At 35.0% G+C, this 20733-nt stretch overlaps 1 protein-coding gene across 1 annotated transcript; it reads left to right on the forward strand.

The window, feature by feature from the left end:
* The first annotated feature begins 545 nt into the window (after positions 1 to 545).
* LOC145679229 (phospholipase B1, membrane-associated-like) lies at positions 546 to 20718 on the forward strand. Its single transcript, XM_081749817.1, has 8 exons — positions 546 to 567; positions 2258 to 2337; positions 5214 to 5448; positions 5544 to 5770; positions 15581 to 15740; positions 17127 to 17269; positions 19760 to 19916; positions 20699 to 20718. The coding sequence occupies exons 1-8, from the start codon at positions 546 to 548 to the stop codon at positions 20716 to 20718; spliced, it is 1044 nt and encodes a 347-aa protein (XP_081605943.1).
* The last annotated feature ends 15 nt before the right edge of the window (positions 20719 to 20733 follow it).

Genomic DNA, 20733 nt, shown 5'->3' on the forward strand with positions numbered 1-20733 from the left:
CGCTTGAATTCGAATGCGCTCTTTATTTGGCTGTGCTAACGGAGGCTCCTTCAATGTTCGTGACAAGGTTTTTATGAAAGTATATGTATTTGTAATGCCGTATATGAAAATTGGATGAGGCTTATGACTGGGCGGCTGCTTTGGCGGAGCAGTATTTTTGCTGGCATTTGCATTATCTGCTTGGTTGGAAGACAAAACATCAAACCTGTTGCTGACTGGGAGAGGCGGATAGTCTGCCTTGTTGAGGTTTTCCAATGAAGACCTACGTCGCTTTAGTGTTCCAACTACTGTAAAGTCCATGTCTTCAGGTTTATTTGAAGTAGACGGTTGTGAGGCACTTGATTGCTTAAGTGTATTTGATTTCAATTTGAGCTCCCCTGGAATGGCTGTTTGCTTCTTCTTGCCCAAGGGCAGAAGAAAATCTTCTGGTTTGTATGTGGCCCGGATTATTTTACCCCTGGTAGCAGGAATCTTGGTCGATTGAGATTTTTTCTCAGATTTGGTGGATGTCTTCTGAGAAGCCATTTTTATTGTGAGAGTGGGGGATGGCGCCAGCTTACAAGAAGGGTAGTGGCGTTCCCAATAAATTTTATGATCTTAGAGCGGTGCTCTAAGTTTTTAATTTACCAAGGTGCTTTTCCTCCGAAGAGGAAGCACTACTAATCGTTCGCCGGTATAAGTGCTAAAGTCGTCAACTATTTTCTTCCTTCAGTTATCTCTACCTCCGAAGAGGAGAGTATCAAAATAAATCGTAAGCCTAGAGAATAGCAAGTTTGTCAACAATTAAGATCAAATCAAGGTGTCAACCTCCGTGGAGGTACGAAAATACAATTCGACGGTTGTTTCCTAAACCCCAAAGAGGCAAGTAATCCAACCGTATATACGAAGATCGCGAATAAAATCAACAAATGGGGATGGAAAAACTAAATGACTTGGTTATTTTTCTCCGCCAGCTACGGATACCCTATTTTTTTACCTGGTTAGAGATTCCAGGTGGCCAGTTCTGGTAGCATGGCACAAGCTTCCGTATATCCTCTGTCTAAAAGTCTGCTGCCTGAGAGTGCTACCAAAGCTGATTTATTAAGCATTTTACTCTCATTAAAATTCTTCTAGGTAAGCCACTTTTTCAAGTGAAGAAAAAGAAAGAAATATCTGGGGATATGTCGCCCCTGTAAACTGGATGATTCAATAGTTCCTATCAAAATCTTTGAATTGTCTCAACAGTACGAGCAACTGTGTGTAGCGAGTGTTGTCATGGATCGTCCATGTGTAGCATTCCCATCCGTCGATTTTAGATGGTGTCTCGTAGATTATTCAGTACTTGATAATACATATCTATGTAATCGTTCGTCCTGGTTTCAAGAATTCCACAAGAACAACACCATTTTGGTCCCAAAACACAGTTGCCATGATTTTGTGAACTGATAGTTAGTCTGTTTGAAGCTCTACGCTTTAGGAGAACCAGAGTCCGCCATTGCATTGACTGCTGTTTCGACTCTCTAGTAAAGTAATTATCTAGGCTTCATCCCCGTCATTGTGTAAGAAAAGATGCCATCTCCATCCTCCTACCAGCGGACCAAAATATTATGTACAGCTGTCATTCTTGGCTGTTTGTGAGCGTCTGGCAGCACCCACCTCGCACATAATATGCGGTAACTCAGCTTGTTACCACAATTCGATGCACTGTTTTCGCAGACGATTCTGGGAACTCTTTGGCTAGTTCAGTTATTCTGAACCGGTGATTGGATCGATTTACTTGTTAATGAGTTCCTCCAGATCGAACATATGAACGCTAGGCTCTCAGCTACGCTCATCGTCATGAACATTTGAACATCTTCCCGAAACTCTTTGCACCATTGCTTAACTTTTGCCTCACTAATTACTGTTGGCCGTAATTCCTAACGGATGTTAACTGCACTTTGTCAATTGGCGTTCAGAAATCCTATGACAGATTTCATTTCACATTAGGAGGGATGTATTATTACGGCAGCCATTTCATCTTAGTACTATTTGCCCGTACTCAACACCTCTCAGACCGTTCTATCTCTATTACAAGCACAGAATAATATGGCATGCTCCTGTGCATGCTCAACTTCATGAGTTTGGCATCCGCATGTTAAAAAAAAAAAGTACCATTATTTCTGTCATAGCTGTTATTTTACGACTAGCACGCATTAATAATAATTACTATAGTCTAGAAAATAATTCGATGCTATAATTCTTTATGTAAATGATAAAAAAAATTGTTCTCTTTCAGACATTCTGATTAACAAATGGATTTTCACTTTAGTCCTAATTTTAGTAATTATTTCATCGGTGGATCCCCAACGAAACCGAGTAAGTACTTATTACCAAGGTAAGATTTTAAAGAAATGTATTTTGAATTAAAGATCATTTTTAATTAATTTAGGATTTATTCTACTATTCAATGTATTTTTAGCATGGAAAAGATAATAGGAATGGTTAATCATGTTAGGAAAAATTATAATATAAAATAATGTAAACTGCTCTCTTTCTCTCTCTTCCTCTCTCTCTCTCCCTTTCCCTCTCGGGGGCTATTTATGTGAGGACTATTTTTTAAGTGTGTCAATAAAAACAACACTAGTAAAGATAGTGAAATACATTTATGGCTATTTCCTTTATACACGTTAAGCTAATTTTCTACGGAGTTACCATATGTATTTAAACATTTATCATAGCGTTCGAAAAGTTTTTGTATGCCCATTCGTAGAAAACCGAAGTCAATCTTTAACTGTTGTTTCCACGGCGGCTATTGGGTATGTTTGTAATTTCTGTCGAATTGTACACTCCGTTGTCTTCCAGCATACTTTGGGCATGGGACGACACCAGTTGCAGTCGTAGCATCAGTGTATATGGTTCAGCGTGGGCAGTTAAAATGTTTCGTAGAGAGTTAAATAAGGTCTGTGATTTGATTTTTGACAGCAAGGAATGTGTCAGCAGTGTAAATTCATCGCCAGATATATGGGATATATGGCCCGAATGGAATGATTGACAGGAAGAAACGTAAACGGGTGCGATCGTTCGAGGACGAACGGGACAATGTTCATGATGAACTGCGACCGGGCCGACATTTTGTAAACACAGACGCGTTTGTGCGTGCAGTTGACGCAAAAATCCATGGAAATTGGCCTTTCATAATCTTTACGTTCACTGGACTTTCCACAGTTTCACAATCGGTTCTGTGGCGTACACAATTGTTTCTGAAAAATTGAATTTCCGAAAACTGTGCGCACGATGGGTGTCCCAGTTTATTTACTGAGGAACACAAAAAGGCCGACCCGATACAATGAGGAAGGAGATCACCTGTTGAACTACGTTCTTACAAGGGGTTTCTTGTGTAACTCCACTATCGAAACAGCAATCAATGGAATACCAACATACGACATCTCCAGTCAAAGTAAAAGCCAAACAGGCAGACAATGTCTATAATTAGGATTATGGCTACCGTATTCTGGGATCAAGTCAGTTGCATACTGCGCTACCTTGAAAAAGCTTCGATGTACTATACAGAATAAGCTCCATGGCCTATTGTCATCTGGTGTTTTGTTGCTGTATGACAATGCACGTCCTCATTCTGTTGCTCAAACGGAAGATAATCAGATGTTTTGGATGAAAGGTAATGGACCACCTACCATACAGCCCGGACCTTTCCCCGAGCGATTATCATCTGTTCCCGTACCTGAAGCACTTTCTCGCCCGTCAGCTGTTTGGCACCGATGAAGAAGTAAATCAACGGTTCAAGATTGGCTTCGGTAACAGGTGGGTGATTTCTACGACGTAGGTGTACAAAAAGACTTGCCGAAAGTTATGGTAAACGTTTAAACAAACATAGTAACTATGTAGAAAAACAGCTTAGTGTGTACAGAGGAACTAACCAAAAACTTATGGCACTATCTTTAGTAGTTTTGTTTCTATTGACAATCGGACCTTACTTAAAAAATAGCCCTCGTATATATATATAGTGGTGTTTTCTACAACAATTTTTTTTTTTTTTTTAAAGAAAAAGTGGAACTCCTAATTTAACTTTCCAATCCCTGGGTGTAGAAGTATAAACATAAAAATTCAAAGCATTTGATTAACGAAGAACCTCTGGAATCATAGTGTGGAGGAAAACAGAACTACCCTAAAAAAATAATACAGTAAACACACGGCCTAATGTAGTGGAAGGGCAGGCCGGATAACAGAAAAGCCGAATAGGCCGGAATGCTGTACTTTTCCCAACTCCTAACTCCGAACCTACATATTTTTCTGTTACATTAGAGTCTAGTCGCTGTATAGCGCGTAATTTCTCCTCCATAGTTATTACAACTTTTATCGTTTATCACAAATTTTCAAATCTTCACTGTACTACACTTAAAAGAACAGAAAGCATACCCAATTTACGAATACAGCACTGTACGTACTGTACAGTTATAATCAGGAACAGCGGCAAGCGTACAGTATTGAGGTGTTTTACACACTGACGAAACAATGAACAAGGAGCAGAACACTGCTCTTTTCCTTTGCACAAGACACGTAGGAGGGTAGTCGCAGATGCATGCTTCCAATGCCTTAGCAATGTTGCAAATGCAACGCCTTGCCTTCCTCATTTAATTACGATAAAAGAAAAGTAGGCTGGATACTCGCGACCTCGATACTCCGGAGCCTACTGTAATAAAAATAAAGCTTACAGATATGATCCAGAAATAGCCATCCATCACACTCATATGACCTGGGATCAATCAGAGGTAGTGATGATAAAGTGATTAAGTTACGAATACTTTAACCGAAACATGGGTCTCTGAGACCCAGTGGTAAATTTTAAAACACAATGTCGGCACCTCGTGTTGCTCGTGAAATTTTAAGTTTATTTGGCTCTTTTACTTTATACTTTCGTATACCATGTATATATATATATATAAAAACCTTAAATACATTTCAAAGTAAATATAATACAAAATTGGCTTATGGGTCTCTGAGACCTTGTTTTCCATAACGTTTCTGAAACTCATGTTTCGGTTAAAGTGTTTAATAAAAAGAAATAAAATTTTAGGGTTTCTGAGTACTTTCAGAATCGATTGTTTTTGTATCCCGAATGTAATGTGTCTTTTTGTTGTCGTGCTATATATAACGTACATCTATAATTTAACATTGTAATCTATTCTTTAAAAGTTCAGCATGTTTCTGTCATCATGTACTGTTTGTCGTTTTAGAATGGAAGAAGAAGAAACAGGAGCAGATTCCAACGACGCATTCCTCCATCCCATTCGTTTCCATGCAAAATTACAAAATCCAACGAAACACCAACAAGCGTCCATCGGCTTCGTCCCAGTGATATTAAAGTTGTAGGAGCGATTGGGGATAGTCTGGTTGCTGCAAATGGAGCTTTGGGAAGTATATTCCCTTTCGCCAATCTATTTGAAAGTACAGGCGTCTCATTTGCTGGAGGTAAGATAATATACACGTAACTTAACAAAACACTTTTCAAAAGTGCATATAGGAACAATATTGACTAAATGGAACTATTCCATTTTCGATTTTAGGTGGAGCAAAAACGTGGAGGGAATACCTGACTCTGCCTAACATACTGAAAGAATTTAATTCCCAATTAATAGGATATTCGACAGAGACCGAATTAATTTTTGAGAACACTCAAGGTCTCAATGTTGCCAAATCTGTCATGGCTAATACGGACACGATAAAGGAAGCAAAAGCCATAGTTCACAGAATAAAAAATAACCCTAAAATTGATTTTTACAATGACTGGAAGGTATGTATTTTATATGAACAGCTCATATTATATTTATTAAGGCCTTAAGAAAAAATCGTGTTCGCCAACATGTCCATTTTAATATTTTGTGCCAGCATATTCCGTGAACTTTTCTCTATAATCATTAAGTGTCATTGGTTCATACACCGCGAACACCAGTGAAATTTCAGTTCGAATATAAGAGGGACACAGCCTTATATACAGTTCAAATCTTCGTAACGTAAACTACGCCTATATGAATTTTTGCTATTTTAGGGTCCTCATATCACTATTTGTATACTTATAAGTTATTAACATTTTCATCGCACTATCAAGAAATATGACATTAATAGTAGGTTGTTTCTTGTATAGAAATGTTTTTATATTCTCAAGCCCATTTGATATACATATTATTCTTGTATAGGGTGAGTTGTTTTAACTTGAGACTGCAAAATATCTTGAGAAATAAGTATTGGACAGAAAATGTTCGAAATAAAAAGTGAATTTCCCTCGTGATAGACACAGCCCCATCGCCCTTCTTGAGGATGCAGGTAGGGCTAATTTGGAAAATTGAAAACGATTTTTTTTTTAATTCCAGATTCAAATTCCATGGAGAAAAATGAGTAAATTTTATTCGATTTTTTTTTCAATTCTTGAAGGTAGCGCTGTGATCAGTGAAAATTAGTTTCACTAAGGTTTCTTAAATTGGAAGCTGCCATGTTTTATTCCAGAATAAATCTAAGATAAATAATACCAGTCTTTTCTATTCATGGTTTCCACGATTCATGGAAGATGGCATGAAAGATTGCTCTGCAATCGCCATGAATTCGGCTAATTCAAATGTGACAGTGCAGTTAATTGCAGTCTGCAGTTGTAATCGTAATTGGCTACCAAGCAATTTTGGTAGCCATTTGAAATATTTCAATTTAATTATCCCATATTTTTCACGGTCAAATTTTCGAGCCAAATCAAAAGCCCAACCCGGGTAGTTATGTCAGCTGGCTTGGCTCGGTTCAGCTGAGCGAACAGCTGAACCCAGCTCGGTTGGGATGAGCCACGACTCGGTTCGACGCAGCTGAGGTTAGCCGTCGGTTCGAGCCAGCTCGGTTGGGTTGAGTCATCAGATCCTTTCGGTTTGGCTCAGGTGAGCCATCGGCTCGAGCTATCTCGGTTGGGTAAGGTGTTGGCTCGGCTTACTTCTCGGTTCGGTTCGATAGTGAATGAGCTGTAAGCCGACCCGCTCGAGCCCGAAAATTTGCTCCTCCGGAACTCAAACCCAGAACCTCGTGAACAATGTCCCTGCCTCCTGAAGACTTCTCGACTACCGACGTCGGCAGTCAACTAGTTTTTAGTATTCAGATACAAATCATCTACATCTTTCATGTTACATACGATATTGTTATAATAATAATAATAATAATAATAATAATAATAATAATAATAATGTTAGGTTAGTAGTAGTATCATTGAAAATGATTATATTATCTATGTAGAATACTTAATGAGAATATTTGAACCTACACAATGGACTTGGCTCGACTCGACTCGAAATTAGACCCCAATTCGATTCGAGTTTCGAGTCGAATTGGAGGATACTTTTCGAGTCGAGCTCAAAGATGTGTCTTTCGAGTCGAGTCGAGTTTTAACCCTTAACGAGTTTTCGTAACCATTTGGTTACACATGTTTTGATCTTGCCTATTGCGTTCGAAGACTATTATTTTTAGGTATTGTTCCTTGTGGTTATTTGTGTACGTGCTTTCCGCGATCCAGAGAAGCTATTGCTTCCTGGTGACAACTCTGGTAAATTTTACGCGGAAGGTAGTCTGTGGATATATTGTTTTGCAAGCAGTGCCGGAAACAGACAGAAAATATAGTGAACCGTTAAGGGTTAAAGAAATCTCGCTCGAACTTGCTCGTGTTCATCTCTAATTGGAAAGTGACCCTGTTTATAAACTATTATAGTAACATAAATTTTAAAATAGTATTTACTCAGACTAGAATAGTTCAAATTCTTTTGTTCATAGCTAAGTTATTTAGATGACAGGTATATTGCATTTAATATTTACATTTTTTTAAAATTAAGCCAAAATTACATCTTTTAAATAGACTTTCACTTAAGAAACTGCTGTTTCTACCCAAATTATACTTATTTATGGATCGTACATCATTATCTTGGGAATTACTAGTTTCTCAAAATAAAACGAAATAAAATTTGTAGATTTACGTGCCACGATTATGCGCTTCAGGATAAATATGCTGGTTGATTAACGGGAGAGAATCATCATGAACGAATTGGTGAAATTGAAATGTGGTAAGAAATGGAAAAACTTAAAAAAAAAAGACACGAATTATGTGGTCCACTACAAACTTATACTGCATGGAATCAAACCAGGGATCCTCACGCTCCAGAGGTGAGTGTTCTCCCACTGAGCCTCCGTGTCCTTCCACTCTCGCACTCTTATATCGTCGCATGAGAACCAAAGGAACGTAACTCCACAAATAATGTTTTCGTTTTCTTCATGTTTGGATATAATTTTGAAAACCCCACTTGGTGTAATTGGAACGTAACGCCATCTGTTCTCCTCGTCGAACATCTGTTCTAATGTAGCTCAATTACTATTTTATTAAACACACATCTTTCTAAGAAAATAATATTTTTATCCTCTCACCTGTAAACCTACTAAGATGGAGTTACGTTCTTCTGGTTCTCATTCGACAATATTTCCACTTGTTTGATTTAGACATTTATAATTATCAATGACGTCTTAGTTATTCCATTCTGCTGAGCGCAGTACAAACAGATTTTGAGGGATTTGAATCCAAATCAAAATATGTTAACATAAAAACTACGAATACATTGTACGAACAAGTACACAAGCTCTTGACAAGTACAAAAAGTAAAGGTATCAGTACGAGCCAAATTATTTCGTCAATGTAAGTTATGATATCTATTCCACCAAGTTCTTGAAATAAATTTCCTTTATCTGAAAGTCTTTGAAGAACTTGGCCAACTGGGTTATGTTATCAATACTGCCAAATTCTCCAGCCAAGGTAAATTATGATGTGTTTTAGTCGATTGGTCAAGTTCTTCAAATGCTTTCAGGGTGAGGAAATTTATCAGAAGAACTTGGCATAATCGATATCGTAACTTACATTGACTGAATAATTTGGCTGTATTGGTGCCTTTACTATTTCAATACACGTTCGGAACTTGCTTTCTTTTTGACACGGAGAATTTCGCTTGGGATTTTTTTTTTTTTTGGTAAATTCAATGTGACTGGTTCTTCTACTCTGTATATCCTATTTCAGTATGCTTTGCTATAAATAGTTTAAGAAAGATAACACCACGTTCATTAAATATAAGACTGCGTTCTTAGTACACCGGGACCGCGATAGTACTTAGGTTTGGCGAAAATAACTCAAAGTTTAATATGTAATTCTTTGGTTTAATTTGAAATTACATTATTATAATAAATTTAATTATCCTCTCTCTTATCTTTTTCCAATCAGTTTTTTTTTTTTTTTTTTTTTAGTTTAAGCAAAATAATGATTCAGCAGCTTAGGAATTATGTTTAGAAAACGTTAATTAGAAAACGTTAACCAGGCAAAAAAAGAAAGAAAATGGTAGTTCAAAACTAAGTTAGTAAAGTAAACATATATGCGTCAGACTTAATTATTTTCCTTGATTAGCATTTTCACATAGCATAAGGAAAAGTGCAGAATGAAAATACTAATATGTAACATATAATACTATTACAATTCAAATTAATACATCAGTTGAAGGTTATGGGAACAAAAACGTCAGTTCAATGTCATATTTATTGTATACATTCTCCCTACACAGAAAGATACACATGTTAGTTACACATTTGTTAGTTACAAGATATAAATTCTTAATCCCTCGCAGGTGAAATTTTAATATATTAAAACCTGTACCATATGAGAGGAGGGTGATCAAGTTGTGTATTAAATCATCGTTTGTCAAGTGAAAACTACTTTTATTACTCAGAAGGTTTCACAGACCATACTACTTTGGTTTTATATTTTCAAAACAGAAATAATTAAATTTTCCTTACTATATATGGATATTATCGGAAGAAATTTCACATTAATTTTTTTCTTAGTGATTGAAGGTATTCAGCAATATTCTATTCCAACCCAAAACACTCCGTCTAAAACAAAGTCAAGCTCCGAAAAAGTAGAAAATGTAAAGGTATCAGTACAGACAAATTACTCCGCCAGTATAAAGTTATGATATCTATTAAGCCAACTTCTTCAAAGAAATTTCCTTGTTCTGAAAATCTTTGAAGAACTTCGCCAACTGGTTACGTTATCAATACAGCCATATTCTTCTGCCAAGGTAAATTATGATGTGTTGTACCCAATTGGCCAAGTTCTTCAAATACTTTCAGAATGAGGAAATTTATTTCAAGAACTTGGGAGAGTCGATGTCAGAAAAGAGAGACAACAATCTAGTAGTTAATAGAACGTTTTGCTATATATTTACCTGCGCAGTACATAAACAACGCTGTTTCGTTTCACAATTGTGAAAATATGTAGACTTCGAAACAATGGGAGTTCTACGCTGAAACAGATTCTATAACTTTCTGATGCAATCAAGAAATAGTGAGAGATGAATCCTGTTAAGTAGCAAAGTTCTACCACTTCCTGTCTTAGTAGAGAGATACAGAAGATGGAATATTTACTTAAGACGCTAAACCGACTGAAAAAAAAAAAGTTTGTCAGTATCTGTTGAAGTTTCTGGTCTTTGGTGATAAAAGTTAAAACCAAAAAGGGATTATTTCTACCAGTTCCGGTTTGAATAGAGAATTAACGGAGGAGATGGAAGCTATTCTTGAAATGCTGAATAGAATTAAAGAAAACGTGTCTCGATATCTCTTATCTGTTTACTCTATACAAATCAATATTGAAATCGGAAATACTAGTAAATTTTAACCACTTCCTGTTTTGGTATAATGATATAAGTGGAGATAGTACAGTTGGGATACTGAATCGATTAGAAAGTTTATTGCTATCCACTACAGTTTTTGTTTTATGGCGATCAACGTTGAAACTGGAAATGGTTGAATTCTACAGTTTCCAGTCATTAATTATCGGGAACGAACGACATACATTTTTTAACTTCACAAAAGTTCGTTGTTTTCGATTTCCTCGACTAACTACACATAAGAACTTACCGTCAATTTGTTCAACTCAATGTTGGGGTTCACGGTGGCTCCGTTGTAGAGCACTTGCCTCTGATGCATGGGGTCCCTGTTTCGATTCCCTGTTAAGTAAGCTCGTGGTGCACAACATCGTGTCTTTTAGTTTTTTAGCGGTACTCCCATTTCCTAATACATTTCATTCCACCATCTCTTCATCATCATTCGCTTGTCTTAATCCTAGCTTAAAAAGCATAACCGTGGAACGTTAAACTGATAGATTTCAACTCGATATTGTCTATTTTGATTCATATGTGTCTCATAATTGGGTAGAAATTATAGTTGTTATCTTTAAATAGAAATTAGAGCTTAGAAGTTAATGATAAACTTAGGGTATATCTGTCGTTTTGCTAGTGTCATAACAAAGAGCTTAATTAGGATATATTTCAATATCAGGTTCACTTGAGTAAGTGAATGATTTTCGTGCAGCATCAATTGGTTTTATCTCCAATTTTTTTTTTTAATCTACCCACAAGCAGCAGCGTCATTAGTGTTTTTTCTTGGAGAAGTGGAAACCCTAGATATCATTATATTTTCAGTTTTTTCATTGGTATATTATTATCTTTTGGATTAAAATGTATATGAATATCAAACTCAGGGGGAGAATTGCCTTTACTTGGAGCTCCAAATGATACCCCTGCTCATACCCTTTTACACTCACTCATATGATCGTATTTAGTTCAATAAGATTTGTCAATTGGTATATGTAGGTTTCGGTGCAGAATGGATTCAAGTCCAATTTTGGTCATTTCGAACATATTTCATCTTTAAGATTTCTACCTAAAAAAATCCCTTTCAGTGCTTCAAAGATTTATGTCCATATTATAATATAAAAACAATATTCGCTTTTCAACGTATTTTAAGCGAAGCGTACACATTTATATCTCTTTTTCTCACAAATTTGATTAATTGGACTTAAGTTCCTTGTGCTCTGAACGGTCCATATGTCTCATCTTTCGACATTTTTTCCTTTTCCTTAGACAATTCTAGTAATAGTGTAGGATCTCAACACTCTACACATTTTTGATATTTATAACAGTACTGTGCTAAAAGATTCACTTGAAGTTTATATTTTATGTATTTCCTTGAATCATTGTTCAGTGTAAGACAGTAGATCTCATCCTGGAAATGGAATGTGCTATGAAATGAATAACGCACCGCTTGTAATAACAATTTACAATTTAGTTTTAGTAACCTTCATAAACGCTATAAAACAAAACTAATACTTCTTTTTTAATAAGTTTAATATCCCACATGATATTTAAACATTTAAACTGATTCTGAAATTAATTTATTTTGGCCCTCTCACTGGGAACCTAACCTGAAACCACGCCTATCAAAGGTGCAGGCGCTAGCCACTAGACTTGCGATGAGGATTCAGAGACGCTACATGTTTGACATTGTATCTTTCCTATTCCTATTCGAGATTTCTGCGTAACTAAAAACATTATAATACAAACTGGTATTATTATTATTATTATTATTATTATTATTATTATTATTATTATTATTATTATTATTATTATTATTATTATTATTATTATTATTATGGATTTGTCGATTCCAGAATTTCTCGATTCCGATTCCGATTCTGAAATTTTACTCACGATTCTCGATTCCGGGCTTGATAGCCTACCGATTCTGGGTACAAGTAATAAAAACACATTTGAATCCAAAAACATTTTATTAGCCTATTGCTAATGAATAAAAACTCTTTCAAAACAATGAAAAATTGAAACTGAAATGTTCAAAAAATGCAAATATGGAATTAGAATGAAAAGAAAAGTACCGGTATTATGTCTTGAAAACTCTTGAAACCTAAAAGTTTGGATTGCATTTCAAATTTCTGTTAGGGAAAATAACATTTGAACCCTCTCTGGGTCCAATCCGTTTCTATGGTTTGTTTAACACTTTAAACATATAAACTGTACATTTCTTAGTGTTTTCGTAACAAACCATCATAAAAAAATACATGGTTTTGAGAGTTTTCACTATTTTTCGTCAGAATCGAACGGAATTGGTATCGAACCCGTAGCGGAAAGAATCGGGAATCGACGATTCCTCGATACTGCCGGTATCGAAGGTATCGAAGAATCGAGAATCTGAATCGGCCCATCCCTATTATTATTATTATTATTATTATTATTATTATTATTATTATTATTATTATTATTGAAGATTTGAAAATTCAATAATCCATCTGAGATCCTTTTTTTATTTGTAAAAAGGAAGTATGACCAACGAGAGGGAAGGAAGCGCATGGTGCATGGAGCGTTTACGAAGGGAGCGCCAGGTAAATAAGGATGGGAGAAACAAGAAAGATATTTAAGAGAAGAACCACAAGGGCAAACTTTGAGGGCGGTACGCAGACTATACCTTGGCAAACACTGTATTAAATCATCGAAATCGACTGCTGTTACTGCCGACGAGGTTCATGAAACTGATAATAGATGGCATAAGGTGTCTCTGTCAGCCATTTATTTTAATTTCAGTTTCTTGCAGTTGCAGCAAACGCAATAAAATCTCAATCAGTATCTTTGGTATCAGTATTATATCACTAAAAGCCAAAGGCCTTATACCTTATACTTTATTAGATTGTTTGGTGCAATACTAGTTACTTTTTATTTGTGCATTTTGCTATGATCTCCTACTTAAGGACGTATTGATTTGTAGTAAATGGCCGTATTTTTGAATGTTGTTGATTCTTCCTGTTTGAAAGATGCACCTTAATATATTGACAATTCATGCAAAACGTTGTAATATTTTTGTTCGTAACAGCTGTTTCATCACTTATTTGTAATATATATATATTCATATACCTTCCAACGTCGCTTTAACAGAATTGGTCGATGTGAAAATAGCATTCAAGGTCAAAGATTAATTTGGCTGCAGCTCACAATAGATTACTCGACCACATTCGAAAGATATATAGAGTACCGTTCAATTTCGAAGAGCTAACTTTTCCTCTTCAATGTTGCATTCTATGTAGAAAAATATAGGCATATACTTTGATATCACTGTATATGTATATGTAATCAGACTTGTAAGAAATTGTACTTCTTTTGATTTTGATTAGCAGTTTAGCGTCCCTTTCAGCAGCGAGGCTATATGAGACGTAGGCCTACAGCTTAACAAGGAATCAGAACCACATAAGCTCCCACTGGGAATTGAAACCAAGTCTCCCACGCCAAAGGCACGTGCGCTAACCGCTTAGATACGAGGGAGCTCTTTGCATGTTCCTCTTTAGTTAAACATTAAATATATTACTTTTAAGATTAAACTACTAATTACCAGGATATCCAGAAGAAAAAAAAACAGATCACAGCTAAAAAGTAATAGGTACTATATCAAATTCAGTGTGAAATAGATGGCTAACTACAATTTACGAAATTTACATTCCTGCATGGTGGTTATAACAATGTTTTCGGATAAATTAAGTACGTGATCCTTGGTTACGGCCTATTAACAGTAGGTTCAAATGTAGCAGATGATGATCCAAGCACCAGGCAGAGGTCAGGATACATTAGAACGATGGTTCTTAATCTAGGATGCGTAATGGGCAAGTAAGGTTGGCGCCAGCTACTGACATAAAGAAACTATAAGCCTATTCGTAATTACAACTATTACAAATGTTGGAACAAACAGACGTTAAATTAAATGCTGTACAGGAAAGATAAATATTGAGTAAGAATTGTGGTTTCGTTAAGAATTAAAGTTGATGAATCATAATACGGTATACAACGATAGTATATGCAGAAGTCTTGCTGAAAATAAATATACTGTAAATTGGTGAGAATATGATTGGTATTAATATTCTTACTATTATTTAAGCTTTGGGAGTTCAATGATGCACCTGAAAGCGCAAAAGGGGTCAAACAGAAAGCACGTGCGTCCAACAAGCAGCAGCGGCGCAAATCTGTCTTCAACATTGGGGGAGGGGGGAGACACAAGTAAGACCGTTTCGTTTTGTTTTTTGTTTTTTTGTTTTTTTGTTGTTTTTTTTTTCATAAGCGATGCTTAAAATATTTGTGAAGTTGAAAAACAAACCTGTAAAGGATCAGGGAGCAGAGTTGTCTTCAACATTGGGAGGCGGGCAGATTTGAGGCTTATTCTGGGGGAACATCAATTTCATCTCATTTCCCTGTGTGGCAATCGGACACAAATCATCACATTATTTTTTTTCCAAAAAACTCATTTCAAATCGGATTGTTGGGGCGACAGTCCCCCCAGTTCCAAGATTGGAGGGGAAATGTGCCCCTCATACCCCCGGGATTTGCGCCAGTGACAAGCAGGAAGGAGAGGGGGTCTACTATGTAGAGTTTACGAAAGACAGAGACCCGGGTAAAAATATTAGAAACAACCATACTAGATGTTAGTGTTGAAATATTGCAAAATTCACTTGTCAAGTGCAAGACCGTAAATTAAAGTCACAATATTTTTATTATTATATTTTTTCAGTATCTAATAACTCACTGTTTTATACACAAATTAACTAAAACTCTTACTACATTAAAATAATACAGTCTAATTTTTTGATGTGCTTTTCTTCAAAGGTATATATGACATCGAGTTCATGGAACATTTACTGTTGTCTTTTTCTATATTTTAGTTAATAACAATTATGATAGGAAATAACAATTTGTGTTCGCTTTCGTGTGTGAATCCAAAAATCAATTCAGCAGAAAATCATAAGAAGAGTCTTCAACAAGCATTGGATTACTTTAAAGAAAACCTTCCAAGGACAATTATCAACCTTATTCCTGTAATGGGTAAAGTATTTGGTTTTTAATATTGTAATAAAGTTTAATTGAAGCGCTTAAGAAGATTTCATTGAATGATGGGTTGAAATGTTTATATATATAAAGATACAGGATGGGTAATCGGAAGGGAAGTTCGAGAGATGTTGCCTCTCAATAACACAGATTATTCTGTATCTAATAGATAATTAGAAGAAATAGTGAAGATAGCTTTATTCAGAGAAGACACAATTTTAATACGAGGTAGAACCTACATATAGCATAGGGATAAATGAAAAGTAACATGATGTTGTAGAACTTAAAGAAACACTATGAAGAATATTAGAGAAACAAGAATTCCAGGAAAACTAAAAATGGATCAAAATATTGCTATCTCGGCCAATAGTTAGGTTTTGAATCAGGGGCCACAAAATTTTTGAACGGCCCCTAAATCGAGTTTTCGTATTTTCTATGGAATAAGCACATCATATTGAGTTAAGTGATAGTTTGAGTTTGGCTACACTGTATGTAGTTCTCCAGATATAAGGCCTACAAGAAAATTTTTAATTGAAATATATTGGATCTTTTGACCCCAAAACAAGTTGAACAAGAGAAAGTAATGGGGTATTAAATACAGAAATAGAAGGGGAAAAAGTAATAGAGGTAACTAGTTTTCAATATTTTAAACTATTGTTAATGGTAAATGGATGCAGCTACTTTTTAGAAGATAGAACCATATGGTTTTCACACTTCCAATTTTAATTAAAATTATGAAAATGATGAGAATTTCAATTTAGAAACTAAATTGGATATCAAATTATTGTAAATGGCATTACAATCTTTATGTTTATTGAAAACCACATATGTGATTGGATGTAATACATATCTAAGAACTTTTTCAAAATAAAATATTTTAGGAAAAGTAAAATATTAAACCCCTGATTCATGCTTATTAGAAATTCGTCGTATCATGGTCGTAGTATTGGACACTGAGGTACTATATAGATTTGCATTGACACGTCTGTTTTACTTGTGTTATTATGCTGTAGAGATTTTCCTATATTAAGACATTTAAGGATATACATAATAATGTAGCGTCCTTAGCTTCTAACACTAAGTAATAAACTTGTTATTGTAAGTTTTCGTTTGACATATAGCCTTGAAATATGTAATAACCTGATGTAATGTCATTTAGAAAAATAAAACTTAATGATATTCATGTTGCAAATTTAGTTTAAAAGTTACAAGTTCGTTTCAAGATAACTAGTCTATGATTCATATATATATATATATATATATATATATATATATATATATATATATATATATATATATATATATATATATATATATATATATATATATATATATATATATATATATATGAATAATCATTTATAAAATCGTTTATAATTTCAGATGTCACTGTAGTAAAGCATTATGAGGATAAAACTCCAGAAATTTGTAAATTTGCTCACTCAATATTTTGTCTGTGTTCAGATGTTAGTCTTCAAAAACTTGGTGAAAAATCAAGAGAATATCAAAGTAAGGAGGAAGAATTGGTAAGTTTTCTCACGTTTAATTATACATATCATATAGAATGTGTCACTATTCATCTCAGCGTATCCTAAAACTATGAACAGGTCACTAATATCGGTCATCTTCGATTATCTTTACATATCCCTCCTTTCTACTTCTACACCTCACTACCATGCCGGTGAAAGATGAATTTCGACATAAATGACAATTGTGAGTATCACTTTTCATTTCAGTGACCTCGGAAACTATTGATTGGACACTAGTATCGGTCATTTCCGATTACTTTTACATATCCGATGCCAATGCAGGATGTACGAGTATTTGACCTTAATTGGAATCAGGAGTAGACTATTCATTTGAGCAACCGGGAAACCATGAATTGGATTCTATTATAGGTCGTTTTCGATTATTTTTACATGTCATTTTCTTCCATCATCCAATACCGATGAGGATGAATTTGGAGTTAAATGGCATCGGAGGGTCACTGTTGACTCTCAACAACGCCGGAAAGTATGAATTGAATACTAATATAGGTAATTTTCGATTACTTTTACATGCTACTATTTCCCACCCCCAGCCGAAAATTGTCAATGTAGCATCTAAAGATCTCTAGTATCCCTAAAGTTAATAATCATCCAATTATTGTTTTAAATATGCAGTAATTATTAAGTGTCGACGTAACAGACAAATGTACATTCGCTTTTCGTACATAGATTTTCGAGGTAAGTCTTACTTCATGTTATTCATCTCCTCTTTATAGATGAAAAATAAAATTGCTGGTAGTCACTCGTAGTCTTCGAAACATATGAAGAATAATTGTATTTTATATCTTGAAATATACAGATGCACCTGCAAAAATACGAGTCAGTAGTGTTGTGGAACTGCGTTTTCAAATTCGAGACAAAGCGAGAAACATGACATTTCGTCCTGTTATTGAGACAAGAATCGAGATCTGACGATAAATTTCTCAAATGTCGTAGGCAATACTAGTTCACTCAAATTTTACATCTCATACACTGTTTTAGTGTCACATGATTCAGAACACAAACCAATAAATTGATAAATTAGTTTTACAAATAAAAAATAAGAGTATTTACCAACATTTAAAGATACGCAAGTCATTGGACGATATACTCCAATGCATAAATATGACTTAAATGTTGTTATATCACTCCCCTCGTGGACTCCTCGTGTCGTAGAAGGATTCTGATAAATTCTAGGTAAAATTAAGAAGAAAATCACGATATAAATTGTGTACATAGATTTACAAAGGAGACGAGAAAAGAGGTTCTGACAGTCCGGGCGAGATTAAAAAAGTCTTCGAGACGAACATTGTACAAAAAGTTAACGAGACGGGACGAGAAAATCTTAATTCTCGTCTCGTTTCATCTTAAGGCAGCACTGCCGGTCAGTTATTAAAATTCCGATTAGTTGGCAGCCCCTCAAACTCTGCAGAAGTACGTATTATAGTGTTTTCCTCAAAAACAAGACCTAACCAGAAAATAAACCCTCGCATATTTATTCATACTACCCTACTTCGAAGGAATATGTCCCACCCCAAACCTCTCTTAAACTTTATTTTGCACGTTTCTCGCAACAGTCAGAGAACACGTTAGTAAAGAATAAGTTCACATTCAATGTGTCCTAAAAATGAACCTTAAAGGGTATATGCACCCTAATAGGGTGCATTTAGAGAGCCCTACCCATAAAACTAAACACTTTCTTCACATTGGTCCATATGAATTTTCTTTAATATCTTGATGCCAGATACCACCTCCCCTGCTAAGTAAGTTTTGTGGTGGATAACATAATATCCGTGGGTTTTCTCAAAGTACTCCCGTTTCTTCCACAACTTCATTCCACCATTTCTTCCATCATCATTCACTTGCCATGATTATCAGTAGCCTAAAAGGCACAATCGTGAAACCCATTAAACTAAAAAAATTCATTTTTTAAAATTTTCGTAGAAATACGAGGTCCAGACATCCCATCTTTTCAAAATTAACAAGGAGTGTTTGGGGCGTCCAGAACATAAGGGAATCAAGGTCCATTACCACTACAATTGTGAGAAAAGAGACAGAACGTTTTGAACGACACGCTTAAGTACATAGAAGAGTACTAAAAGTTGACTTGATTCCCTTGTGCACTGAAAACCTCATTTGTCCTAGGCTTTGAATAACCTTGACCAATTTGAAGAAAGAAATGATTAAACATAAGTTAGATTCTTAAACTGCAATTTTTTGAAAAGCAAGCAGCCACACTGAATAGATGATCTGTTCTTGTTTTTGTTTTTGTTTTCAAGTCCGTCCGATTAATCAATATTCAGTCATCATTCGCTATCTATGGTCTACTTTATGGATTTTTTTTTCATAAATTTCCTAAACTTGATAATTTATTCTTATATGGTTAGCTATTTTTCTCTATTAAAAAAAATAGAATTATTTTTCTACTTCAATTTTTGTCTTGAACTTTACGGAAATGTCTATTGTATTTCATTTCTGTATTATCCACAGATCTCCAGTGGTAGATATGATAATAACGATAATTTTACTGTTGTTATACAACCATTCACACGAATGTTGAGTAAGGATACTCCTAAAGATCAATTACCAGATTCCAGTTACACTACTCCAGATTGCACTCATTTTAATCAGAAAGGACATGCGATAAGTAAGTATACAATGGGTAAATTTTATTTTGTAAGTTTCAGAGAATACAAAACGGAAAATATTTAACAATATTAAAAATATTTAAGTATCTTATGGGTATATCGAATTCTCATTTTTCGGTATTAATGTGGTTAAATAAGATCGATCAATAAGTCATCATCATCATCATTGATATTCTGCCATTATTGGGAGGTCACTTACTTCAACTGAGAAGCTTCCATGTTTCACAGTCTTGAGGTATCCTCTTCGTCCTCATACAATTTTTCTGTTTTAACATCAACAAATGAACTAAGAAATGAAGTAATAAATGAACTATATAATGCCGAAATCGCCTATATCATTTTTCATATCACAGTTTGAGAGTTGTTCAATTTTGCAATGCCTTGTCATGTGAACGAAATTGACAAAGCAATGGCAAACGGTGTGTTCATTCACCATTCTTGACCAAAATGCTCTGTTATTGGTATTATTATTTTCAGTTTGATATGCAAAGTGTTACAGTTTAAAGTCGCAACAGATTTATTTGCAATTGTGAGTTCTCTACTGTGGATATTCATAGGACGCTGTTCAACAACGCACTTCCTTCTGGCTATCTGAATACACCAGCCTGATTGCTGGACGTATACAGAAATTATGACGGTAGCCTTAGTCCTTGTATCGTGTTGCTAAGATCAGTTTCTCACCAGACGTCTAAGCGGATGATATTTATTCGCATCTAATATTATAATTCAACATTTTAAAAGAAATGTAAGGGTAATCCTAATATTTCTGTATTCTTTATAGAGCACCATATTGAAACTTAAGGTAGTATATCAATT

This window comes from Thermobia domestica, chromosome 1, assembly GCF_964235325.1.
Source record: "Thermobia domestica chromosome 1, izTheDome1.hap1.1, whole genome shotgun sequence".
Taxonomy (NCBI): Eukaryota; Metazoa; Arthropoda; class Insecta; order Zygentoma; family Lepismatidae; genus Thermobia; species Thermobia domestica.

Bases quoted from the DNA above. Each gene is read 5' to 3' on its own strand.
- LOC145679229 (XM_081749817.1), top strand. From the start codon at position 546: ATGGCGCCAGCTTACAAGAAGG. The intron at 568-2,257 runs GTAGTGGCGTTC...GTTCTCTTTCAG, and splicing joins GGCGCCAGCTTACAAGAAGG to ACATTCTGATTAACAAATGG. The intron at 15,741-17,126 runs GTAAAGTATTTG...TTATAATTTCAG, and splicing joins CAACCTTATTCCTGTAATGG to ATGTCACTGTAGTAAAGCAT.